The following is a 27,926-nucleotide window of genomic DNA, read 5'->3' as shown; positions in this document are numbered from 1 at the left end:
TCAGGAGACAAACTGCTGATCAGTGATGATACTTTTGTTCCCCATAGACAGACTGAAATAAATTTCTATTTTATCACATGAAAGGAGAATCAAAGCTCTTAAGGCTCATTCATTTGTCTAAAATTATAAATTATGCTTTTACTGCACATATAATTTAAAGAATTTTAAGTTAAAATTTACAAATCATGTTATTTCTTAAAGAAAAAAAAAACACACATACACACAACACCTAATTAAAATTTTTTATTGTTCCAGAAACAGAGACAAAGCATATTTTTGAGCTTCCTTTCCCTAAAGCACAGTTACCACAATACATTTAACTCTAACAGGCTAGCTTCTCATTTGTGATAATGTCCCAAACCAAGATTCTTGAGACTATTTGGAAAACAGAGTAAACCATGTATAAAGCTGTACTAAGCATTTGTTCTGAAAGGAAAGGAAACCATATTCTTGGCTAAAAAATGGGGTTCAGTGGCATAATTACAAAAAAGAAAAATTTCTTGTAGAAAAAGATGATCCTTATTCCATCTTTGTGAGGTGCTTATTCAGATCTTTAATTGTCACTTTCACTGGTATAAACTTTTTAAAGTATGCTAATGTTTAAAATTTTCTGCACTTATAGTTAGAAATGTTCATAACCAGTAGTCATGAAATAACCAAGTACTCCCATCAAAATGCATGTAAAAAAACCTAGAAACATAACATGTTGTTGAAACCAACATTTTTTAATCTGATCATAATAGGTTCATGAAGGTTTTGATTTTTGACAAGTTTGAATGTCTTAATGAAATGGTAAATGAGATTTTATGTAACCCAAGTATACATATTTTTGTTGAAATCCTTATAGAAATGAGATTTTAAAGTAAGTCAAGAATATCTTTGAGAGAGACATTCAATTATATACATCTTCTACAAGGAAGAACATGCATATCTTGGAGCTCTTTAAAAAAACATAAATTTTTAATAATAAAAATCACTTAAAGGATCTATTTTTGTTATACTAGCAGAATATTGACACTGCTCTGAAACAATATTTCTCTATGGGTTTAAATAAAATGTATTCAAGAATCTTTGCAGAGAATAAGTGGTTCATTTTTAAGTTAGCCAAATTCTGACTCAAATTAAGCAACTCCCAATTTCTGACAACATGTACTGTTAATGGACCCTTCAAAACCAAATGTTTGTGTTTCTTTGCTTCCTAGCATAAGTACACAAGGATAAGAATTTGGGGCAGGCAGGGTTTGGGGTGGGGTGGGGGGCCGGGGGAGTTGTTCATTTTTTGTTTATAACAAAATTTGAGGGATAAGACAATTTCCCCTTATAATGGTGATAAGCGTGGTGATACAAAGAGATATGCAAAATATAGATAACATGAAGGATATGAAGTTTCAAATTTTTGCATTTGCCCCTATGCCCACAAATTCCCTAATTTTCAGATCTAAAAAAAAATGTCTGTAATTCTATTATATAACCAGGATTATGAGTTCTCCCTCTGAAATTGGCAAATACAGGGTTTACAACTAAGTAACGTCATTTCTGTGCCAAAAACCATTGATACTATTAAGTTACAAAGGTGATCCTTTAACAACTTAAGTCATCAGGCTCAAAATACCCCACATGAGCTAAAGATGAGGCATCATTTTCCCTCTACATCTAGCAGCATAGTTAGCTAGCCTTGAAAAGTATGCTGCAGCATTACTTCCAACTTAAGGTCTGATTGAAGTCTCTCAAACAAACTGTATTCAATCCTGATAGTTCTTTATTGTCTATAATGATTTTTACTATGGAAAGCTTATTTGTTCTAGGTGTCAATGAGAATAACTGAAATCAGATAATGTAACAAAAGGCTCACAAGAAAGTATACTATAACCTTGAAAACATCATTAATACATTACAGCACGCATCAGGAAGGAAAAAAAAAAGCTGTTGCATAAGGAGACTACTGCACTGCTAGATTTACATTCTTGCAAATAAAACCAAGTATGAATCCATAAGAAGAGCTTTATCATCTCACTTCCAATTTCTTCCCTTCAAGAACAATTTGAATTTCTTTGGCATCCAAAGTCTCATAAGTTAATAAAGCTTCAGCTAGATTCTTATGTTCTTTTGCATGTGTCTTCAAGATATTTTTTGCTCGTTCATAAGAGTCCTGAAATGCAAAGATAAAACAAAAAATCTCAAAAAATTTACTATTGTGAAAATTAAAAAGGAAAATAATTTATAAAATGTGATTTTTATATTCCATAAAATCCTAGTCCCAACATTTCATTATGGTCAGGAGGGGATTATGCATTCTCAAGGGTATACCAGCAAAACCCAAGTTTTGTTGGGTCCTACAATCTTGAAAGGGCTTTGAGTACAATCTCAGCAACATATTACATCTGCTTTACAAGGAGCAACCTAGCCAAGTACTGAGGGGCTCATTAACAAATAAGCTAAATGCTTAGTAATTAAGTCGTTGGCTATGACAACCTTTCTAACAAAGTGGCAAATAAAAACTGTGCTTTCCACTCACCTCCCACCTTTTCTAACTGGCAAGAATTGTAGCCAGTGACAAGAATGAGAGCTGACTATGCTAACAAGCATAGTATAGAGTTATCTATAAACATTCATTTAGTGATTGGTACAATAAGAACTAAAAAATATCAGTCTTTACACACAGACACAAAACTAGAAGACAAAAAGAAGTTGCTATTAAATGGAAGCATGATAGGTTATTCTTTGAGAGTCAAAAAGTATTAGTAGAGTAGTTTTGCTTGTACATTAAAAAGCAACAAGAAACAACATTTCTTAGATTATCTGCTATTCTGTTGTAGTACTCATAAGTAGGCAAAAATACTACCATAAAAATAAGTGCAATTAATGTACACATCTCTGTTGCAAAGGAGAAAAATTATATGAAGAATTTGATACCTTCTAAATTATATCAACACATTTTCATACTTAATGACCATAATGTAAAATTGAACATTAGAAAAGGATAGTGAAAAACATGTTAGTAAGAAGAAAGAGAAACCAAAGATTTATAAAGAATTATAAAAGACTATAAAGAAGTCTGATGCCTATAAGTCATTCTTTTCAGAAAGTGCTGAAAATAGCATCATACTTTACCAGCTATGAAAAGATGTAGGAATTATTCCCAAATCATCTATTTCTAGAAGGTCAGATCAGTAACTTCTTAGAACAACAGTCAAAGTTAATATAAAAGTAGAATAAAAATGTAAAGATATGACATGAAATTTAAACAACTAAGTGACCCACATAAAAAAATGACACTAAAAGAGGAAAAATAGAAGAATGGACAACCAACACCAACTTTGTCAATTTATTAAAGCAGTTTAACCAATGTCAATCAACTGCTACAATAAGACCTCTAAGACAGCCAACACATCATCTAAGTCAGTAAACACTTGATTTCCCTATAAAGTAGTAAAATACAGCACCCAAGAGAAACACCAGTTTAGAATATACTCATTTGCAAAAAATATGAAGACTGGAAGAAAGGTACACATATGCACTGTTGGTGGAACTGTGAAATGAACCTATAATTCTGGAAAACAAATATGAATTATATGAGAAAGGTCACTCAACTATACCTTTTGACCTAAAGATTCCATTATTCAGCATGTATCCCAAGAAAGTTAAAGACATAAACAAAAATCCAACATATAGCAAAATATTTACCACAACAACTCTTTTTGTGGTACAAAAAACTGGAAAGAAAGCAAGGATCCATCAACAGGGAAACGAACTATCATGTAAACAAAATGGAAAACTACTTCAGTGTAAGAAATGATGACTACAGGGGCAGCTAGATGGTGCAGTGGATAGAGCACCAGCCCTGGAGTCAGGAGGACCTGAGTTCAAATCCAGCCTCAGACACTTAACAATTACTAGCTGTGTGATCCTGGGCAAGTCACTTAACCCCAATTGCTTTACTAAAAAAAAAAAAAGAAATGATGACTACAAGAAATTCAGAGAAACATGAGAAGACTTAAATGAAATGATTGGAGTGAAGTACACAAAACCAGGAGAACAATATACACACTGACCACAATAATGCTAAAAAAAATGAAGAATGTGTAAATGAAGCTGCATGCTGAGTGAGTATAATGATCAATCTTGTCTCTGGAAAATTAACAAGGTAGCATCTTCCTCCTTTTGACAGAAGTGGGAATGAAAAATGTGGAATACCACATACACTGTCAGAGAATCACTAGAACAATTGGTTTTACTTAACTACTGTCTATTAAAAAGGTAGACACAATATCTAGAAATTGTGACAAAAATAAAATGTATCAATAAAACATCATCAAAAGGAGTATCACCTCACAAAACATTATTATTAATTCTATTAATTAATAGAAGGAAAAATCATGTTTAAAGAAAGCTTGGTAAAAAAACATTCTATGGCCATTTAAAGGATAAAATTTAAAGGACAACAAATAGATGAAAATGAAAAAGATTTTTATAATTAATTCTTTTCACTATCACGGATAATGAAACCACCACATCCAGACTCAATGGCCCAGATTTGCTACCCCAAAAATGGTACTATTACTGAAGAAAACAAGATGGAAAAAACAGCTCGATGAGGTACATACAAAGGAGGATCTTGCTGGAAGTAACAGAAGGCACTGTTTCTAAAAGACATGACATGGGGGAAATACACAGCATTGTGGGGGAAATATATCTTATTGCCTCAAGCCACCAGAAAGCAACCAAAAGGCCCATGCAACTTTTTAAAGAGTGGGTCTCCCTATCTGGGCTGGAAGAACAGGAGCTATTCACAGACCAGTGTCAACTCTGCTACTGATCAGCATGGGCACTCTGATCTCCTCTTTTTCTAACCTGGGCTGATTTGTCCTTGCTTACACAGCTGGATCCAGAGCATCCTTCCCCATCATGAATGATTCCCCATATAGGTACACACTATAAGCTCTGAACTCTTAAGCCCAAGTAATTCATTCATCTCACCAGTCCTGATAGCAAGGATTCACAGGTGTAAGCCACCACATCCAGCAATACCTTCTCTTCCATACAAATTTTTTGAGAATAATCTACATATGCACCAAGTGTATCCTTAATGAAGATATGAGAAGGGAACAGGAAGAGGTTTTGATTAACAATATTCTATAAGAGGGGCAGCTAGGTGGCGCAGTGGATAGAGCACCGGCCCTGGAGTCAGGAGGACTTGAGTTCAAATCCGGCCTCAGACAGTTAACACTTACTAGCTGTGTGACCCTGGGCAAGTCACTTAACCCCAATTGCCTCACTTGACACACTTGAAGGAAATCCCACTGCATTTAGAACAGCCAGCACTTTTATATAGCACTTCCTGTATGCCGGGCACCGTACTAATTGCTTAATAATTATTATCTCATTTGATCCTCACCACAACCCTAGCAGTCAAGTGTTTTTATTATCTCCACAGAAAAGATGAGAAAACTGAGGCAAACAATGGTTAAGTGACTTGTTCAGGGTCACACACTAGTTAAGTGTTTGAGGCAGGATTTTAGTCCAGGTCTTCCTGACTCCAGGCTCAGCATTCAAGAGAAGCTACTGAACATAGTGAGAACACGCACACACACACACACACACACACACACACGTTTAGTGTAAAAAATACAGCAAACTCAGCAGAGGATAGGGAAAGGGAATTAAGAGAGAAGATGATACCAGGAGGAAATAGTAATAAAACAAAACTTTCTGATCATGAAGAGGAAATTAAAAGGGATATAGGAAAAAAGAACTAGAATCTAAGGGTACCTTAGATTTCCTCTTAGACCACTAGACTGAACAAATTATGGCACATGAATGTAATCGAATATTATTGGACCTTAAAAAATGACAAAAGACAGTTTCAGAAAATCATGAATAGTATGAACTGATGCATAGTGAAATTAAGGAGAACCTGCAAAATTATTTCCAAAAGGGCATTATAAAGAAAAGCACTTTTGAAAGATTTAGAATGACATCAAATTTAGATGAAATGACCACATCTCCAAAGGACATGCAATGAAACATAGTAGGTCATGTTCTCCCTGACTATGTCTGTTATAAGATTATAAGGGGAAGGGAAGTTAGCAACAGTGTTGACTAAAAAAGGGTCATTCTAACATTTTTTTTAAGGCACAGAAGAGAACAGATGGAAATTCAGAAGGAAATAAAAGACAAACAAGACAGCTTTTAAATTACACATGCAAAATTTATTTTAAAAAACAAGAGCTCTGAAATGATTCAGTTTCACATAAAATCTTTTTTGTGTTCAGTAATGTGTATGGAAATGCTCTTTATTTTTGGTATTTACATTCTGAATAAAAAATTTTAAAATAAAATGATGACAAAACTGAAGAGCTTGTCCAGAAAGAGACCAACTGTGCCACTTCTATTTTGATTGAACATGGCATCAGTGTTGAATGACTTCAAGACATGATTTTCTCCCTTGAAGATTGTTGGATTTTACACAGGACTATTTTTTTTAAAACTGCATAACTCAGTATATTGTGACTTGTGTAATCTTAATAACTCACACCAAACCCACATTTTCAGAGGACTGGATATGGCTGGCAGTTGATCTAGCCACAATACTTGCCTTTTATAGACTTTTATCCATCCATGGATCATGTAATACTTTGTGGTTATGTTAAACAGGGCCTTGGACTACACATAAAGAGATTATGGAATCACAGCATGTGGAAACTGTGATTTGGAAAACATATTATACTTATAAGCCCAGAACAGTTACGTCACTTATTAATAACATTTTGATGAATATCTAATCCCTCGCCCTCCCCTTCTTGATTTATCTTGGAGAACATAGTTTTCACCTAGACCTCTCCTCCTTCCATGAAATATCTCTGTACTTGGGAGATATTTCTGAGTAGAAACCATTCCAAATTAACCAATGTAGGAATATCTTAAAAATAGATTTAGATTTCCATTGTAAGACTTTCAATAAAATTAACTGTTACTTCTGTCTATTGTGACTAAATAACATAAGATAAATCTCTGTTGCTCAAAGAAATAAACTCTGGTTTGTAAAATCTAGAAATAAATTTGTTTACAAAAGAACATCAATAACTGAATAGTATGTGCATTTTCTCTTTATAAAGTATTTATAGGAATGATCAACTTGATGAAAATGTTAAAGTGACATCTTAACAATCATATAAATAGTTGGGCAGCAGAAATGTTAAAATCCTGTCATATTATTTATTAAAAGAAAGCATTTGCTAATTAATACAATCATCCAAGAGAATTCCAAAGGACTCATGACAAAAAATGCTATCCACCTCCAGAAAGATAGCTAATGAATTGAGTGCAGATTGAAATATACTTGTTTCACTTTTTTTGGCAACATGGCTAATATGAAAATGTTTTGCATCCCTTCACATGTCTAACTGATATCATACTGGTGACTTCATGTGTATAACTGATATATAATATGCTTTCTCAATGAGTAGGGGAGGGGCTGAAGGGAGTGAGAGAATTTGGAAATCAAAATTTAAATAATAAATAACAACAACAAAAAAGCCTCTGACTCAGCAGAGCAGGGCGTACTCTTAAAGGCTCTCCTCCAACAAGAAGTCTTTCACATATATTAAGATCATATAAGATTTCTTGGTAAATGCAATTATCGAAATAACAAATCACTAATTGAGTAAATGAGCAAGTCACACAAAAAGAGACAGAAGCTAACTACTGTTATAAGCAAGGTCCAAATGGAAGAGATTCCCTAACGATGGTGAGGTATTCCAGTGTCTCCTGCTTATAGATGCTTTTGCATTGGTTCAATCAAGTCCCAGAATGTGATTGAGAGGATGCTCTCTACAAGATACATAATTATTTAAGTGAAGGAAAAACTAAGACATCCATTTTTTTTTTTTGGGTGAGGCAGTTGGGGTTAAGTGACTTGCCCAGGGTCACACAGCTAGTAAGTGTTAAGTGTCTGAGGCCGGATTTGAACTCAGGTCCTCCTGACTCCAGGGCCGGTGCTCTATCCACTGCGCCACCTAGCTGCCCCCCAAGACATCCATTTTTAAGACTATGCTATGTAATTGGATGTCCAGTCCAGTGGAATTTATATACCTACTGGGGACAAACACTAAAGACAGACATGGGCTGGAGAGCATTTGGAAACTGAAGAATGCTTCCAAGCTGGTTTTCAATGTATAAATCCATCTTCTGTTTTTAACATAAATGTTCTCCCCATGGATATTATAGAGTTGCGAACCTTAGAACACCACAGTCACTGAAGAATCAAATTTACAAGTGAACTGAAGGGAACAGAGAAACACTGAGTGGCCACACACAAGTTAAGTTGTGGCATATTTCCAAAGATGACCCACCTATCTACAAGATGTGGCATAAGGAGTATGAGTGAGGATATGCATGATCTCAAAGAGAGACAGTGGCTCAGTCTTGGTCAAAATAAGAGAACAGATGAAGAACACTAATGATACTCATGAACACCATGCCTTCATGTTATATAAATAAGAGTAGAAAATGAATAGTCTTACCCTCAAAAGTATTCTTATTTCTTGTTCAATAGCAGATTGAGTTTCTGGACTCAGTTTCCCTGTATCAGTATATGTCATGACTCCAAGCTGAAACCAAATAGAAAAAAACATTGATCAAAAAAATCTAATCTCTCTCCCATCACATAAAAAGAAACACAATTTTCATGGATAAAACATAAATACTAACAAACAGAGCAAAGTCAAATATAAGGTCACATACTAAAATCAACAAGAGGCAAAAATTCCATAAAGTTAAAATTACCTTTGAAAAATTCATTACCTGTTATCTTTAAGATAAAAAGACCTTTTAAAAGACCTCTGCCAGTGACAGAGAATAAATGATCTGAAACATTTGTTATGTAGACAACCAGATACACATTTTATTTTTTAATACACCCAGATAATCAGAAGACTTGACAAAACAGGTTCTACTCAAATAGAAAACAAATCCCTACACACTGATTAGTGAAAAAATCTTCTTGAAAGAGTTTCACATCTAAGTATGATCATATCACAGGGTGACTGATCATACCACATAATTGGGTTTTTTTTCCCTGCCTCACCATGAGGCAAGACAGGACACAAGAATATCAAAGGGAACATGGCATGAATAATTCTAGCTGACCAGGAAAGGAAGAAAGGCCAACCAAGATTGTCCCTCTCCTTAATTCTAACAGTCTAAGATGGATGAATAAAGACTGTCTATGAGAATGATGAAAAACAGATTCTGAATCTCATTCAATGCAGGAGAAAGGCAATGGGAATGGAAACCAACAGAAAAACAAAGGTCCATGCCTCCCATTTTACACTCATTTGAGGTATTTTCATACCGAGTGGAAAGGCAAGCTGAATCTTTTAAGTTATTATTTCTCCTCCTTCTTTGCCAAGTATTTAGGGTTGAATTTCCCTCTAAGTTAAATATATATGGTATCATTGAACATGAATACCAGAGTTTTATGATACAAAGAAAAGAACAGTGGACTTGAAATCAGAGTATCTGGATTAAAGTCTAGGCTCTGCTTTTAACCATTTCTATGACACTGAGTCAATTAATGAACCTCATTGGTCTTCAGTTTCCTAAAATATATATAAAATATATATTTGCAAAATAAGCAGATTGAATTAGATCAGGCGTTCCCAATGTGAATTTCTTTTTTAAAAAATATGTTGTAGGGGCGGCTAGGTGGCACAGTGGATAAAGCAGTGACCCTGGATTCAGGAGTACCTGAGTTCAAATCCAGCCTCAGACACTTGACACTTACTAGCTGTGTGACCCTGGGCAAGTCACTTAACCCCAACTGCCTCACCAAAAAAAAAAAAAATGTTGTAAATACCCAGGGTAATTTAAAATTTATTTATTTTATCTTAAAAGTTATTACTGCTCAAGGTGCCATTAAAGAGTTTTCTGTATAAATTCTGAGCCATCATCAAGAACCATGAATGGGAACCACTGGACTAGATCAAAGCTTCTTAAACTGTGGGTCACAACACCATATGGGGTTACATAACTGAATGTGGAGGGTCACCAAAAATTTGGCACAGTAAAAGGTTATGTATACCTATTTTATATATATCTATATACCTGGGGTTGCACAAAAATTTCTCAGGCAAAAAGGGGTCACAAGTAGAAAAAGTTTAAGTCCAGGACTAGATGATCTCTTCCTTCCCTTCCAGCTCTGAATCCTACAATCCTATAATTTCTTTCGTATTTCTCCCAAACTAGAAATACAGTCCAAGAGGAACAACTGGGACAATACAGTGGAACGAAACAAATAAAAAGTCATATTCTACTGGAAGTCATTATTTCCACTCCATTTTTGGAAGGCTCAAATTCTCATACTGTCTAAATACTGGTTATAATGCCACATGCTTCAACATTTTCTCCTAGAGGCAACTAAAATAAAGCTCTTTTGGGGGGGGGGGCTAATTTTTATGCCCTTTTATGTGACTTGTTTTTATGTAACAGCTGGGCTCTAGTCCTATCGCAAGTTTGTGTGCTGGGGCTCTGGGTCTTACTCCTAGTTTTTACTGGGCTTCAGGGCTTAGACGCTTGCTTTCTCAGTAGGGTAAGCTTCTCTTCTAGCTTTTACTAAGGGATGAATCCTCCCTGTTGGTCTCCCCTGGATGTGGGATTTAGCTGCTGGCCTGCTCCAGGAGTGGGGCCTTGCTGCTGGGATGCTATAGTAATAAATCTTTCTGGTCACTGCCCCTAGAGGAAGGATCTTGATGCTGGTCTGCCCCAGGGGTGGTGCCCTCCTAGAGGCAACTAAGAATCAATTTAATAAAAAAGAAATGAGATAAAAATGAGCTGTTACCTTTTCACTCATTCCAAATCGAGTCACCATTCGCTTTGCTATTTTAGTAGCATTATCAAAGTCACTAGAAGCACCTAGTATTAAAAATAAGTAAATCAGTATTTTTAAAAGCTATTAAACTAGTAAACCAATATTTGAAACACAGCAATACTTTGCAATCAACCTGTTGTAATATGGTCAGTTCCAAATATAAGCTCCTCTGCAACTCTTCCTCCCATGCTAACATCCATTTGTGCAAGCAGCTGGGACCTAGTTTCATTCCACCTATCATTCTCAGGTAGAAGGGACACCTACAAAATTTGGGAAACATTCAAATTATAATAGAAAGAAAAAGTCAGATTACAACTCTCCAAAAAAATCTTACCATTCACCATATAGCATTATGCTCCGAACCAATTAACTAGAAAAGTAGCAAAACAAAATGAAAATGATTTCAACTTCAGAACCAATGTTTATTTTATACCAACAGGGTGAATAAGGATAATAACAGTAATGATGATTATATGATAACTGTACTTATATGTAGCTTATTAAAGTTTATAAAATCCTTTACAAATATAATTAAATTTAATCCTTAAAGCAACGCTGTAAGGCAGATACTATTATTATCCCCATTTTACAGATGAAGGAACTGAGACATTAGAACTTAAGTGACGGGGCAGCTAGGTGGTACAGTGGATAGAGCACTGGCCCTGGAGTCAGGAGGACCTGAGTTCAGATCTGGCCTCAGACACTTAACACACACTTACTAGCTGTGTGACCCATAGCAGGTCACTTAACCCCAATTGCCTCACTAAAAAAAAAAAAAAAAAGAACTTAAGTGACTCACCCAGAGCCACTAAAACAGCTAGTAAGTGTCTAAGGAAGGATTTGAACACAGCTGTTACTGACTCCCTGACTACTCCTAGGCTGTCTAATACTATGATTACATCTATGTTGTCATCAAAGATGAATTGAGATTAAAATTTCTACAGCTAGGAAGAAATATTAGAATGGTACCTGTGCTACATGATCCTAAAACTGGAACAGTTAAGACAAATATTGAACCAGTAAAAAATAGTGTGATCCAGTCATTGCTTTCGCGATTTTCAAGAAAGAAAAGTTATCCAAGAATTAAAGACGGGGCAGATTCTGAATCTGTATCTAAATAGCAAAAAGCACTCATCAGGAAAAATACACTTCAGAAGTCTTTGGTACCTCTTCAAGGAGGTTCAGAAAGAAAATTTCAAAAACAATTTCAACTAAAGATGTAAGCATTTTCTCCCCTTTAGAACATACGACATTTCAACAGAAAGCTTACACGACTTTATTAGAGGGTTCATTAATGACTGCTATGGGGACCTTGATCTTGAAAATCAACAAATAAAGTTTCTAAAGCCTCACGTGTCCAAGTGTTGGTCCTCTTGGCATGATTGTAGCTTTGTTAATAGGCATAGCATCTTTAGTGTAATATGCAATGATAGCATGGCCAGATTCATGATATGCAGTGATGGTTTTGTTTTTATTATCAATTTCTACACTTCTACGTTCAGGACCTAAAAATAAGAAATCACTTAGTTGAAACAGTATAATCAAGAAGTAATATTTTATTGAATAATAGAAGTTATCTGAACACAATATTAGGTGTTATACTATCTGATATTGTTATGTCAGAGGTGGAAGCAAACAAGATAAAGTAAGTTTATGATAATAAAGTCAGTTCTGAAATAATCTTGCCCTTGAACAATAGATGCCACTTCTGCAATAACTGAAAGTCAAATTACCCTCATTGTTAAAGCATACAATACTTTAAGAAATGAACCCAGTTCAATTTCTAGAAAATACATGTGCTATTTCATGTAAAACAAAAATCGAAAACATCGCAATATTTACGATCTACTCCCCCTCAAAAAAACAAAAACAAATCAACATGAAAAAAAGCAAAATCAGAACAATAATATATGTGCCAACTGCAACTATATAAATAATTAAAATACTAAGAGCAACTAAATCAAGAAGAATTATGAGAAAGAAAAAGTTCAGAAGGGATCATAAAAGCAAACAGGTTTTGTTACATTCCTGCCAAAGCTAATATAAACATAAGAACAAAAGACTTTTATCATTTAGATATTTGAATTTATTTTTCTTCATGGTAATAACAATATGTTTAGAATGAACTTTAAAAATAAAACTTATAGGGGCAGCTAGGCAGTGCAGTGGATAGAGCACCGGCCCTGAAGTCAGGAGGACCTGAGTTCAAATCTGGCTTCAGACACTTAACACTTACTAGCTGTGTGACCCTGGGCAAGTCACTTAACCCCAACTGCCTCACCAAAAAAAAAAAATTTATAAAACTGATATTTTAAAAGTCAAGGATGGGGGCAGCTAGATGGCACAGTAGATAGAACACTGGCCCTGGAGTCAGGAGTACCTGAGTTCAAATCCAGCCTCAGACACTTAACACTTACTAGCTGTGTGACCCTGGGCAAGTCACTTAACCCCAATTGCCTCACTAAAAAAAAAAAAAAAAAAAAAGCAAACAAAAGTCAAGGATGAAGGAAAAAATTCAAAACCAAGTACTGAAAACAGAACAAGAATTATTCTTTCAGTTGTTACATGGGTCTTTGAAACTGAGCTCTAGCACCTGATACATGATGACATGGAATATCTTACATTAAAAAAACAGATTACAAATAAAGAAATATTTTTACTCAATTCCTCTCAAACAAATATGCCTCTGTGCCACAAACATGGAATTGTAGTTTGGGTACTATGCACCCAAATGTGATTCTTATTATCACTTATCCTAACCTTCAGTGCCATATCATGAACTACCTATAGGAGAACATTCTGAACTGGAAATTCTTCAGCAATCTCACACTCAACATGCCCTAAACAAAACTCAGTATTTTTTTCCTCCAACCCTCAAGACACCACCACCCTTCTAGGCAGCCAGGTTTGTTATCCTTGATTCTTCATTATCCTTCATTCCTCAATTCTGATAAGTTTTCTTTTTTTTTTTTTTTGTGGGGCAATGGGGGTTAAGTGACTTGTCCAGGGTCACACAGCTGGCAAGTGTCAAGTGTCTGAGGCCAGATTTGAACCCAGGTCCTCCTGAATCCAGGGTCGGTGCTTTATCCACTGCGCCCCCTAGCTGCCCCCAATTCTGATAAGTTTTCAAATCTTATTAATCTACCAAGACAGCATGCATAGCGACACCCCATCTCACTATCTAGCCTTCTCCCCAGCTATGTATGTCTATATGTGTGTATGCACACACATATTTATATATACATGCATGTATATATGTATACAGTTGTGTCTATATATGAATATGCACATGTTGTATATGTGTGTATATTCATATTCATTCTCTGGTGTCTATAAACATCCCTCATACTTAAAAATTCTCACCTGAGCCCACCATTCCCCAAACCTAAGATTCTGTATCTTGCCTCTTTCACAGCCAAACTTAGAAAAGCATGACTTTTCTTTCTCTTCTCTCACTCACTTCTCCACCCCTTACAATCTCAACAAATTTCTCTCTAAAATTTCCAGTAACTTATTAACTGCTTAACTGCCAAACTGAATGACTTTTTCAGTATTCCTCCTTCTTGACTTTCTATGGAGCATATTTTGATATGCCTAAACATTCCCCTTCTGTATATGCTTCTCCTCTATGGGTTCTTGTGACATTGCTTTTCTCTTGGTTTTCTTCCTTCTCAAAACTGCCCTGGGCCCATCTTCTCTTCTCTTTGGTAAGCTCATCAACTTCCGCGGGTTCAATTATCATCTCTTTGGAGATGACTTCCAGTGGTGTTTCTCCCAACCTTTAGTGCCATATCATGAACCCACAGGAGAACATTTCTGAACTGAAAATTCCTCAGGAATCTCACATTCAACATAGCCAAAACAGAACTCAGTAGTTTTTCTCCAACTCTTAAGAAAACACCATCCTGCTTCTGGACAACCAGGTTTGCCACCTCAGTGTTATCCTCGATTCTTCAGTTTCCCTCACTTCTCATTTCCTATGTTTCCAAATCTTGTTACTCTACCATGACAACATCTTACACACAACCATACCCTTCATCATCATCACTTGCCAAGACTATTACAATGGCCTCCAAATTGGTCTCTCCCCACTCTGATCCATCATCCACAGTACTGCCAAAGGTTTATTCCTAAAGCATAGATCTAACTATGCCACTCACCCTATTCAAACTCCAGAGGTTCATTATTCCCTCTAGGATCAAATACAAACCCTTCCGTCATTTCAAGTCCTTCATAACCTAGCTCCAATCTGGCCTTTCCACCCTAGATTGACATTATTCCTCTTCATCCATCCTATAGTCTAGTTAAACTGGCCTTCCTGGTGTTCCTTATACATCATTCCATCTCCTGTTTCTTTGCTTTTACCCAGAAAGCATTTCCTCCCCACTTCCAATTCTTTGAATCCCTAGTTTTCTTCAAGGCTTTTCTAAAATGTTACTACTTTCATGAGGTCTGTCCTGATCCAATTCCCAGTGCCTCCCCCAAATTGACCATTCTGGATATTTACACATACACAGGTCATCTACCTAAACACAACTGTTCCATGAGGGCAAGAACTGTTTCATTTTTGTTTTCTTAACCCCAACACAGTACCTGCCTCATAGTAGATGCTTAATATAATGCCTGATTAATAGCTCAGACCATTCTGCCTCTCTTCAGCCAGAAGGGAAGGCTTTTAAAATCAAACCAATGTACTTATTACCAAGTGCAAAATTAAACTGTAGGGATAGACAGCTTTGGTACCTTGCAAAGAAAATAAAATACTGCTCAACAGTATTTAACTCATACTCTAACATTTACAAAAATTCTAAACATGAAATTCCAGGTTTTTTAAATGAAAAATCTTTACCTATATATTTACCTCCAAAGAACACTAGAAATGCCTAATTTTACAAATGGAAGGAACCTTAGAAATTCATTCCTCTTATTTTTACATAATGACAGAGTGACATGGAGAAGTTGTGACTTGCCAGAGAGGTCTAATGATGAAAGGCACACACAATCAAAGGAAGATGTGAGACTAGAATTGATGTGCATGAAAACAATTTACTGCCTAAATGATTTCAGATACTTGAAGAGTAAGGAAGTCAAAGTACAAGAGAAACATACCCATTAAAATTTTATCCTTGGAGAATTCCAGCTCCTTCATGGTAACCATATCTTTCCCATCAACAGCTGCTTTTAATGCAGCTTGATTCACAAGATTCTCTAACTCTGCTCCAGAAAATCCAACTGTCCCACGAGCTATTATTTCTGGATCAACAGCTATGTAAAAGAAGAATATAAACACTAAAACTTTAAAAAAGAAGCCAAGGGTAGATTTACTATTAAATAACAAGATGTTTATGAGGTCATCCCAGACTAAATAACTGTCGACTCTTGAAAGGGCTCAGAAAAACAATTACTCCTGCAATATTAATGACTATGAAGTATGGAAAATATTGTCAAAATATTCAAATTCAAAATATAAGTATATATTTTGTTAGCCTTTGACTGCAAATACTGATGAAGCTGAAGCTCCTTGTATACTAAACTTTCATCTAAACACAAATTTATGAGTTACAGACAAGAACAACTTCTTCAAATACTACCTAAAGTGATCATCAAAAAACAAAACTTATGGTGCTGTGGAAAAGATTGGCAGTCCAGCACTGTTATTTCAGACATGAGTCTACAGAGATTACAATCACAGAGGGTAGAATCATTTTGAAAACCAAGTATGTCCATATATAGTAAAAAACATTTACAGACCTATTAAGACCACAATTTTAGATCAGAAAAAGTTTAAAAATAATAAACGGATTTCTGGCATGCAGTTTTTAGAAATTAATTCATAAAATAGAGATAAGAGGGGGTTTCTGGATCTTTTAAAACATTCACCAATCTATTATTATTGTGCTGAGAGAAAAAATAAACAGCTGGAATTTGAACTTACATTGATCAAATTTTATTTTATTCAGATACCATTTGAGAATTTCTGTTCGACCTTTTACATCTGGCCTTGGAACTGTAACTTGCATGTCAAAACGACCAGGACGTATTAAAGCACTATAAACAAAAAGTGAGAAAAAAATCCACAATCCAGATTGAATAAACTGAAAGTTGGCACTGAAATTTAAGACCTCCCCAGATTTATTTCAAACAAAGGAAAAAAGGAAGACAGTGGATAGCAGTCAGAAACTAGAATAGATAGGCTGCCGAACCAAGTAGTTTCTGGAAAAATAATCAAGTAATAGTCTCCATTACTTTGAATGTAAGGGCACAGCTCATTTCTAACTTCATTCACAGAAACACAAGTAAATAAGGGAAAGGACTAAGGCAAAGGTTCTTAAACTCTTTTTTCTATCATGGACTCCTTTGGAAGTCTGGTGAAACCTATTAACCTCTTTTTGTGTTTAAAAGGCATAAAATAAAATGCACAGAATCACACAATTTAAAACTCAATTACATTGAAATAGTTATCAAAATATATTTTAAAAATAATTTCACTGAAACAGATTAAGAACCCCTGATTTAAGGCATAAACAATATCACTATTTGCTTATTAAGACAGGATGAGAACTTTAGCCCTTCTCACTTGGAAAGAAGAGTTTGGGACAAGAGTTACTAGTAAACTGACATGTATTTATGGATGGATAGAAGGATGGTATGCATGTATGTGTATGTATGCATACATGCATGTTGTATATATACAAACTCTATCAACTGAAAATGAAACGTTTTAACTATCTAGTAATACCCAGAAATAAGCCAATATTTAACAAAGGGGGAAATTTCAGTGCAATTTTTTTTTAATTAAGAAATTTCCTCAAAGCAAATATAAAGATTTCTAATAGGAAGCTTTAGTAAAAAACTATTTATACATACTTATCTAATGCTTCAGGGAAGTTTGTCGCTCCTATGATGATAACTCCTTCATTAGGCTTAAAACTATTTTAAAAAAAAATCACAATGATGACAAAAGTGAGTCACGTATTTCATTGTTATTTCCAATAAAACTCAAAAATTCTAATGTAGAGGCTGCTTATTTCCCATCTTAAATACTACTTAATTAAAACCAAATGTAGCATTGCATTGGTGAGAGGAATATAGTCCATCACAGTAGATCTATATTCTTCTCACCAATGCAATGCTACAGAAGAGTTCCAGGGAACTCATGATAGAAGAGGATCTCCAAATCCAGGGGGAAAAAAAAAAAAGAACTGTGGAATATAGATGCTGAATGAACATACTATTTTTGTTTTGGGGGCTGATGTTTTTCTATTTTGAGGTTTTCGCCATTGCTCTGATTTTTCTCTTATAACATGACTAATGCAGAAATATGTTTAATGTTAGTGTGTGTGTGTGTGTGTGTGTGTGTGTGTGTGTGTGTGTGTGTATATATGTGTATATATATGAAACACCTATATCAGATTATCAGATTACCTGCTGTCTAGGGGAGGGGGGAGGGAGGGAGAAAAATCTGAAATTGGAAAGCTTGTATAAACAAAAGTTGAGAACTATCTCTATATGTAATGGGAAAAAAAATAAGATACTTAATTAATTAAAAAAAAAAAACAAAGCAAATGTAGGAGCTAACTAGCCAGAAAAACATGGCTAACTCTTCAAAAATGGTAGCTTACAACTCAGTAATGTTAAGAATAAAACAACACATCATTAGGTCAACATGCACTTTAAAGAGTTCCTATTGTTCACCTTCAGAAGAGAATAATAACTTTGTCAAATAGCTCAGACACAAATATGAAGTGTAGCTAAATTTGTCAAATTTAGGTTTATCAATGCAAACTTTCTTTAAAATTCTTAAACTTGGGGGCAGCTAGGTGGCACGGTGGATAAAGCACCAGCCATGGATTCAGGAGGACTTGAGTTCAAATCTGGCTTTAGACACTTGACACTGATGTATGACCCTGGGCATTAACCCTCATTGCCCCACCAAAAATAAATAAATAAATAAATAAATAAATAAATAAATAAATAAAATGAAATTCTTAAACTCTTAAAAAAGTGGGTAACTCGTTCAAATCTTAATATTGTGTAAGAACAAAGCAAACAGCTTTTAATTACCCATCCATTTCAGCAAGAAGTTGATTTATGGTTTGTCTTGAATATGGATGCATCGGAGACTCAATCCTCTTTCCACCAACAGAATCCAATTCATCAATAAATATGACACAAGGTGCATTTGCTTTTGCTTCCCCTAACAAATGAGAAAATAGATCCAAGCAGATTTTTAAAAAAGGTACACATTTGCTACAAACAGGCAAGTAGGGGCAACTAGGTAGCACAGTGGCTAGAATACCAGCCTGGAATCAGGCAGATCTGAGTTCAAATGCAGCCTCAGACACTTACTAGCTGTATGATCCTGGGCAAGTCACTTAACCCTTGTTTGCTTCAGTTTCCTCATTTGTAAAATGAGCTGGAAAAGGAAATGGCAAACCACTCTAGTATCTTTGCCAAGAAAACCCCAAACAGGATCACAAAGAGTTAAACATGACTGAAAAATGACTGAACAACAAGAAAATTTGCCACTACAATATACAACTGTCAAGGACCAACAATATATATGAATGCCAAAAAAAATGCTCATTGTGAAAAAACTTGACATATCTTTAAAATTTAACATAACCTTCAGTAACATTTAAACAAGTCAAAGAGGATAACATAGTAATACAATATTAGCAAACACAAAAATATTCAACTGTGGAAGTTATATACCATAAGGGCTGTAGTTATCAATCCTTATTTACATATTATTATATCAATGAATTATAATGAGGAGGGAAAAACCTCAGTCCTCTCTAGCATCCCCTAACCTAATCTATTCCCAACCACATTCCAAGATAACCCACCAACATTATGCTAAATCCTAGGGTAATATTGGCTTTGTGGAAGGCTGCAAATTCACGCCACCAAGTTCCCTAAAATCAATCCCTGCCCAACTATAATGATCTTGACCCACAGTCATTCGTGACTAATCAGTTCAAGTGGAGAGTCCTTGCTTTTGAAGTGGAAATCCTTATAAGTTAGTTTCTCCCCATCCATCGCAAATACATAATTCTAGCATCTTTAATAAGTATATTATTATAACATACTGAAAAGATTTCTGATACGGCTGGCTCCCACACCCACAAACATCTCATCAAATTCTGATCCAGAAGCATAATAAAAAGGAACATCAGCTTCTCCAGCCACAGCTCGAGCAAGAAGTGTCTTCCCTGTCCCTGGGGGTCCAACTAAAAGAATACCTAAAAAAGAAAACATTCATGTTAACCAATTTGAGGGGGAAAAAATCTCTCAAATCAGTTTCTAAAAGCAAAACTGGGTATTAGAACTAAAAGAAACTAGATATCATTCTCTAGGTCAGGAGTTCTTAAACCTGAGGTCTGTGACTTTTTTTAAAAAATTTTTATAACTGTACTTTGACATAATTGTTTTCCTTTATAATTCTATGTATTTTATTTCATGCATTAAAACCACTATTCTGAGGAGTCTATAAATTTCTGATCTAGGTATTGTCTTAAAAATTTATATTTGTCAATGATTCATTTCAAATTGTTTCCCATAACTTATTTTGGATCAATATAGGAACTTAACCCTTTAAGTTTTTAAAGTACTTGAACATTAATCCTCACCACAACCCTGAGATAGGTGAATCCAGTTATTGATATTTTACAGAGAAACTGAGCCTCAGTAAAGTTAAAGTGATTTGTCTGTAGACACTACCTTAAAGAACCCTAAAAAAAAAAAAACAACTAAGATTATTTGTTTGTTTGTTTATTTACTTCTGCGGGGCAATGAGGGTTAAGTGACTTGCCCAGGGTCACACAGCTAGTGTCAAGTGTCTGAGGCCAAATTTGAACTCAGGTCCTCCTGAATCCAGGGCCCCCTTAAGATTATAGATTTACACTCAGAAGCATCCTTATAATCCAAAGCCCTACCCTAAGGTCATGGAAAAATAAAGTTCCTCCATTTTTATGAAGACATGGGTTGCCTAAGACAGGTGTTCAATCATATTAGTACAAAATCCCAACATTTAAGATTTTATTAAAGGTCAGTTTCATCAGACTGACATATTCCAAAATTATTCTGTAATGAATGAACATATCAACACAGCTGTTGTCTCCATTCCCTGAGACTTTTTCACAAAAATCACAGAATCACAGATTTTAGAGCTGGGAAAAAACCCCTTAGAGGCCAGTTAATCTAATGCCCTCATTTTTACAGATGAGGAAAATAAGGCAGTGAGAGGATACATAATTTGCTCAGTTTCCCACAGCTAGTCAGAGTCTTGAGGCAGTATTTGAATTCAAGTCTTCCTGACTCCAATTCCAATATCAGGTAACCCTACACCATGCTTCTGCTCACATCGGTGTATCAAGACAGGAAGCACGAACACATCTACTGCACTGGTTTAAACTCTCCACCTATTATTAATAGCACTGATTTATTCTTTTTTATATGAAAAGTAAACTAGCTCAGCTACTGTCCTAATGGAGGATAAATTCTAAATTAGTGAAGTCTGAATTAATTAGGTTTTATTGTCTTTTTAACTTGAATTATGATTAGAGGAGGATTATTCTCTTACCTTTCGGGAGTTTACCTCCAAGCACAGTAAACTTTTGTGGATTTTTCAAGAATTCAACAACTTCTTGTAATTCTTGTTTAGCTTCCTCCACCTATAACAAACAAATTAAATATGTGTGCATATGTTTACATACAAAATTTATAGCATCCATTTTTTTTCCACTGAAAAAAACTCATCTTGTGTTATAACTGGATTTCTTTCCAATTTCAATTAAAGAGGCTTACATACTATCATGCCTCACAATGGGTTCCCCACAATAGTAACAATTTATATTTAGTGTTTTTAGGTTTATAAACACTTTCCTCACAACAATTACCAGGGGTCTAGTACAAATAGTATGCCCATTTTACAGATGAAAAACTGAAACACAGAGAAGCTAAGGGGCTTGCTTACAATGATCAGGCCCAAGACTGAAACATTTAAGTGAAACAGTTAAGTAATGTACCAATCTGCTCTATTTGCTACCCTCCCCACCAAAAAAACCCAAAAAAACAAAAAAACTTGGTTACACTTTATAGATTAAATGGTCAAACTAAATGCCCCCTCTCTCTTCCATGAGTTTTTAATCTGGGGGTCATGGATTGCCAAGATGACCCATAAATGTGTGAGTGTGTGTGTTGGGGGAGGGGGGGAATTACATCTTGATTTTCATTAACATTGAAGTGAAATTTAGCATTTCCTTTCATTATCATTAATTATTAAACACCAGTCTAAGAAGGACTCCCTATGTTTTACTCAACTTGCCAAAACGGTTTATGACACAAAGGGAAGTTAAGAACTTATGCTCTAGTCTCTTCAAGCATGCCCAAACAACATGATTTTAAATAGCTTCTCACCATTGTTTGCTTTTCTTTGGACAAGCCTGTAAACGTTCAGCTTAAGATATAATAGCCACAACTGAATAGAGACTAAGTGAATATGCACTGAGCAGTAGAGGACAGTAGGACCATTATCTGTCCCTCCTCCCAGAATCATTTTATTCTGAAATTAAACATCAAAAATGAGCATTTGTCTGTACACATACAACATCAAAATAGTATTTTATATGGAACTGAATCTCTACTTCATACCACTCGCTTTTAAAAATAGTAACAGCTAAATTCAGAAATATGTTTTGCATGACTTAATATACAATACAATTGGTATCATATCATATTTCTTTTCTTCTCAATGGAGGAGGGAGGGGGAGAGAGAGAAAACTGGGAACTTTAAATAATTTTTAAAATAAAACAATAGCCAGGTTTGCAAAGCATTATTATCTCATATAATCGTCACAACAACCCAGTGAAGTAGATGACTCATACATCAGGTACAGAATAAATTCCAGAGGTTACTTTCCAAACTGCCCTGCTTGCCTCTTTTGGAGTTTCTTTCTTCCTCTCTGTGCATTTTAAAAAATATTTCGACAGCTCTTTTTTCAGAATTATTATTGCTCACAGGGAAGCGGGGAGGTAAGTGCCTTTAACAAGTAGCACAGTCAAGCAAAACCAATTGACAGTGACCATGGTCCCAATACATGTATCTCTCTCTCTGCCTTAAGTCTATCACTACCCTCCAGGATATGGGGAATAGGTCCTCTGGAATCAGTGCTGGTCATTGTGCTAATCAGAGCTTTCTTAAGTCTTTCAAAGCTGTCTTTGTTTACAATACTATCTTTGTGTAAGTTGTTCTCCTGGTTCTGTTCACTCAGCATCTGTTCATACTACCCAAGATTATCTTAAAATCAACTCTTTCATCATTTCTTTTTTCTTTTTTTTGGTGAGGCAATTGGGGTTAAGTGACTTGCCCAGGGTCACACAGCTAGTAAGTGTTAAGTGTCTGAGGCCGGATTTGAACTCAGGTCCTCCTGAATCCAGGGCCGGTGCTCTATCCACTGCACCACCTAGCTGCCCCTCATCATTTCTTAAGGAACAATCATATCCCACTATATTCATAAACCACTCCAAGTGAATGGGCACACCCTTATGTGCTAATTTTTTGCTTTTTATTTTTCTGCTTTAATCCACTCATAAAACAAGGCACCTGTTTTGCTTGGGCCTGTTATTTCCCTGTTCTCTTCTCTTTCCTGCCCTGTTTTCACGTTCATGTACGGCTAAACAAAATTGTGCGTATTTAAGAGTTCAACCTTCCTTAGTCTACTTCAGATAACAGTGAAGTTCATTTGATACCCATTCTCCCCACCTCTTCTTCCAGGTTTTTATACTCTTCTCATTCACCTCAAATATAAGAAATTGCAAATTCCAAGAGAGAGAGAGACTAGATAATTACAGGGCTCATGAAACAGAGAATGGGGGTATAGGACAAAAAGGATGGATAAGGAAGAGGATGAGAGAAATACTTTCTGGAAAGGAGTACAAAGAAAATGAAATTTAAGAAACTGATGAACAGGACAGCTGAAGAGGAGGAGAGGAAGGAGAAATCTATCTGACTGAGAAGAAAAAAGCAAGGAAAGAAAAATAACTAAATAAAAGCAGCAGAAAAAAAGGAACTAAGAAACAAAACCCTAAAGAGAAAAGGGAAACAAATGAAAAGGGGTTGGGGATGACAAGAAGAGAACCAGTAGCAACAGAGCTACCTTAAAAAAAAAAAAAAGACTAAAGGAACTAAAGGAACATAATAATAATGTATTTACGATAGAAATGGGGGGTGAGATCATAATTTGAAAAAAAAATTAGAACCAGATGGAAGAAAACATAAACTTAACTTATAACCTTAAATGTAAAGTATTAAACAATCCAATAAAATGAAAGTGACAGATTGGATAAGGAAACCAAATGCTACAATCTGCTACTTACAAAAAACACATTTAAAAAATAAAAGATGGGGACAGCTAGGTGGCACAGTGGATAGAGCACCAGCCCTGGAGTCAGGAGGACCTGAGTTCAAATTCGGCCTCAGACACTTAACACTTACTAGCTGTGTGACCATGGGCAAGTCACTTAACCCCAAATGCCTCACCCTCCCACCCCCCCAAAAAAGATTTACACAAAATAAAGCTGAAGGGATGAAAAAAATATGCATCAAGTGAATCCAAAAAAGCAGGAGTTGCCATTATGCTATCTGATAAAGCAAAAACAAATGTTCAAAACAGAAAAGCATGGAAAGATCTGTATGAACTGATGCAGAGAGAAATAAGCAAAGCCAAGAAAACAACATACACAGTAACCACAACAAAGGGAATGGAAGAGCAAAAAATCAAAAGTAAATCTAACAAAATTATAAAGATCAAGTGGGACTTGAATGACGAGATATGAGAAAATAACATGCCTCTTTGTATAGGTGGGAGGTTCACAGGTATTATCTATCACACATGTTTTCAGGCCTTTTCAATGCATTGATCAGTTATGCTGACCCTTTTTTCCCCCCTCTCCAAAAAATATTATTTGTCAAATGGGATGGCTCTCAGGGAGGAACAGGGGGAGAGATGCATGGGATATTATGGTGATATAAGAAACAGGAAATATTAATAAAAACTTTTTTTTTTAAATATAACAAGTTCTACTCCCTTCTTGCTCCTTTTTAAACTAGTGTATTCCTCCTTTTAATCTCCATTCTCCTTCTCCTCTCAAAATCCTCATTAAGAATCAATCCATAGGGCGGCTAGGTGGCACAGTGGATAAAGCACTGGCCCTGGATTCAGGAGTACCTGAGTTCAAATCCGGCCTCAGACACTTAACACTTACTAGCTGTGTGACCCTGGGCAAGTCACTTAACCCCAATTGCCTCACTAAAAAAAAAAAAAAAAGAATCAATCCATCCCCTAGTCAGGTTCCCTGTTTGTCTCATCTAACTCCCTCCATTAGCCTTTGAAAACATCATGGTTCTAAAGAGAAACTTGTTTCTCCTCTCCTTATTAGAACAGTAAAAGTACATCATCATACAGACCCTTCCATTGTTTATATAAACCTAATCTTAGTAGACTTCTCTTTAATCTTGTGTTGGTATTCAAAGTTCCTGCTCATTTCAGATCTTTTCAACATTTTTCCTCATAGAATTAAACTAAGCTTTGAAGGATAAACTATTCTTATTTATAAGCCTGTATCTTTTGCTTCTGCAATATTTGCAAGAGCTTCTCTCATTTATGATAATCTACCAGGTTTTGTGGAATTCTGATTGCAGTTCTCTAATCCTTGAACCACTTCTTTCTGGATATTTGCAATATTTTCTCTTTGACATGGGACCTCTGAATTTTAGCCACAATATTCCTGGGACTTTTCCTTTTGGAGGCTTTTTTTTTCAGTTCATGATTGGTATATTCTATCTTTTTTCAATTTGCTTCTCTAATAGGTCTGTAGAATTTTCATATATGATTTCATGAATTATAGAGGCTAGGTATTTTTTTAAATTGTTCTTTAGGAAGGCTACTGAATCTTTTTTTTTGTTTTTTTTACGGGGCAATGGGGTTAAGTGACTTGCCCAGGGTCACACAGCCAGTAAGTGTCAAGTGTATGAGGCCAGACTTGAACTCAGGAACTCCTGAATCCAGGGCCGGTGCTTTATCCACTGCGCCACCTAACCACCCCCTGAATCTTTTTAAAAAATAATTTTGGGGGGACAGTTAGGTGGCGCAGCGGATAGAGCACCAGCCCTGAAGTCAGGAGGACCTGAGTTCAAATCTGGCCTCAGACACTTACTAGCTGTGTGACCCTGGGCAAGTCACTTAACCCCAACTGCCTCACCAAAAAATAAAATAAAATAAAAATAATTTTGGGGGCAGCTAGGTGGCACAGTGGGTAGAGTACTGGCCCTGGATTCAGGAGGACCTGAGTTCAAATCTGGCCTCAAGCATTTGACACTTAGTAGCTATGTGACCCTGGGCAAGTCACTTAATCCTAATTGCCTCACCCAAAAAAAAAAAAAAGTATATTGTTCTTTTGTTTTTACAGTCTAAATTTCCTCCTATAACCTTTTCCCCTTCCCAGAAAACCATCCCTTCTAACAAAGATTTTTCACGAAAAAAAGGAAGAAAAAAAAAATCAACAAAACCAATGCATCCAAAAAACAAAATCTATGAGCAATCTTCCATATCCATGAACCACCCTTTCCCTGCTCACCCATTTGAAAAGAAATGGGGGAAGGTATCTTTTCATATCTCTTCTCTGGGGACAAGTTTATTCTTTGCAATTTTGCAACATTCACTTTCAACATTCTGTGGTAGCTGTTCTTTCCAGAATCCAATCATTCTTAAACTATGTCTCCTAGTCCCAGTTTCCTGGCAAGTTTTCCTTGATACCATCTTTCCTTTTCTTCTATTTTTTTTCCAATCTTTTGATTTTGTTCTAATATTTCTCACTGTCTCATTAAAGTCATTGGTTTCTGTCTGATCTAGTCTAGCTTTCTGAAGTCCATTACTTGGACAAGGTTGATCATTTTCTCTTCTATGCTATTTATTCTCCTTCCAATTCTTTCCTCCAGGGTTTTTATTTCATTTTTAATCTCCTGCTTCATTTTTTCTAGGCATTCAAGTAGTTCTTGCAGAAAATCCACTTTTTCCCTTTGCATCTGTTTACAGTTGTTACTTCTCTTTCTAGGCTAGATACTTGAAGAGCTCCAAATGTATTATAATATCTTATACTGGTAGATGTCTTCTTTGAATTACTCTTCACTTCAGATTTAGTTCTTGAATTATAGTTCTGTGCCAATCCCAGGCTCTGCCCCTGCTGCACATGTGTGGGTAGGACAGTTGGCTCTGCTGGGTCTTGCCCTGGCTAGCCTGGGTTCCTATACAACTTCTCACTCGTGGGAATTATTCCCTTTCCCCACCCCTAATCCTGATCCTTGGATATTCTGGGCCGTATAGCATCTCAGAACAGTGGACTAGAGCCTCTGTCATCTCAGGACAGAGTGCTAGGGACCTTTGAGGCTCTGGGAACCTGTGCTCACACACAACTCCTGCCGTTTCTAGACACACACTCTAGAGGCTACAAGTGTTTCTGGCCCAACTCTAGCTGGGATAGGAGACTACTAGTTTGCTTGTGTCTGGTACCAGAACTTGATTTGTTGGCAGGCCTCCTTTCCTACTGCCTGTAGGCTTCCACTGGCTTTTGTGTAGTTCTATGATGGAAGTCACTGTCATTTTTCATTGGATTTCTTGATCATTATTCAGTCTAGGGTGAATCTCAGATTTTTGCTTAAGGAGTTATTGTAGAGTAAGGTAGTCTATTGCCATTTAGATAGTCATCTGTAGCAAAGGGTCTCCAAGTCTTGATCAAATCAACTGTGTCGAGCAGTCAGTAAAAATAAACAAGGAACACCTAAAGGATTTTACACACACACACCCAGCACCTCCCAATTAAAAAGGCACAGTGTTCCTACCTACATCCTAAGGATTCACTTATACTTGACTTGGATTAAATCAATGGCTAGTTGAAGCTTGTTAATATTAACAAGAATAAAAATTCTGACTTGCAGTAGGGGAAAAATTCAGACTGTTGTAGGTGAGGTAGGAGATGGAATAAATGCAATGAGTATTCA

The 27,926-nt window shown here is 35.8% G+C and overlaps 1 protein-coding gene across 1 annotated transcript in view; it reads right to left on the bottom strand.

The window, feature by feature from the left end:
- Window positions 1-228: 228 nt before the first annotated feature.
- Window positions 229-27,926, bottom strand: part of YME1L1 (YME1 like 1 ATPase) — a 47,398-nt gene continuing 19,700 nt past the window's right edge. The window contains exons 9-19 of the mRNA XM_043966628.1: window positions 21,453-21,543; window positions 19,960-20,112; window positions 18,932-19,064; window positions 17,735-17,797; window positions 16,803-16,915; window positions 15,977-16,132; window positions 12,221-12,372; window positions 11,001-11,127; window positions 10,838-10,911; window positions 8,523-8,609; window positions 229-2,149 (exon numbers count right to left, since the gene is read on the bottom strand). Coding sequence (XP_043822563.1) covers window positions 2,006-2,149; window positions 8,523-8,609; window positions 10,838-10,911; window positions 11,001-11,127; window positions 12,221-12,372; window positions 15,977-16,132; window positions 16,803-16,915; window positions 17,735-17,797; window positions 18,932-19,064; window positions 19,960-20,112; window positions 21,453-21,543 — 1,293 coding nt within the window. The 3' untranslated portion in view covers window positions 229-2,005. The remainder of the gene's footprint in view (window positions 2,150-8,522; window positions 8,610-10,837; window positions 10,912-11,000; window positions 11,128-12,220; window positions 12,373-15,976; window positions 16,133-16,802; window positions 16,916-17,734; window positions 17,798-18,931; window positions 19,065-19,959; window positions 20,113-21,452; window positions 21,544-27,926) is intronic.

Source organism: Dromiciops gliroides, chromosome 5, assembly GCF_019393635.1.
Source record: "Dromiciops gliroides isolate mDroGli1 chromosome 5, mDroGli1.pri, whole genome shotgun sequence".
Classification (NCBI taxonomy): domain Eukaryota; kingdom Metazoa; phylum Chordata; class Mammalia; order Microbiotheria; family Microbiotheriidae; genus Dromiciops; species Dromiciops gliroides.
The sequence above is the reverse complement of the archived record's forward strand: the minus strand, read 5'-3'. Positions and strand labels throughout refer to the sequence as shown.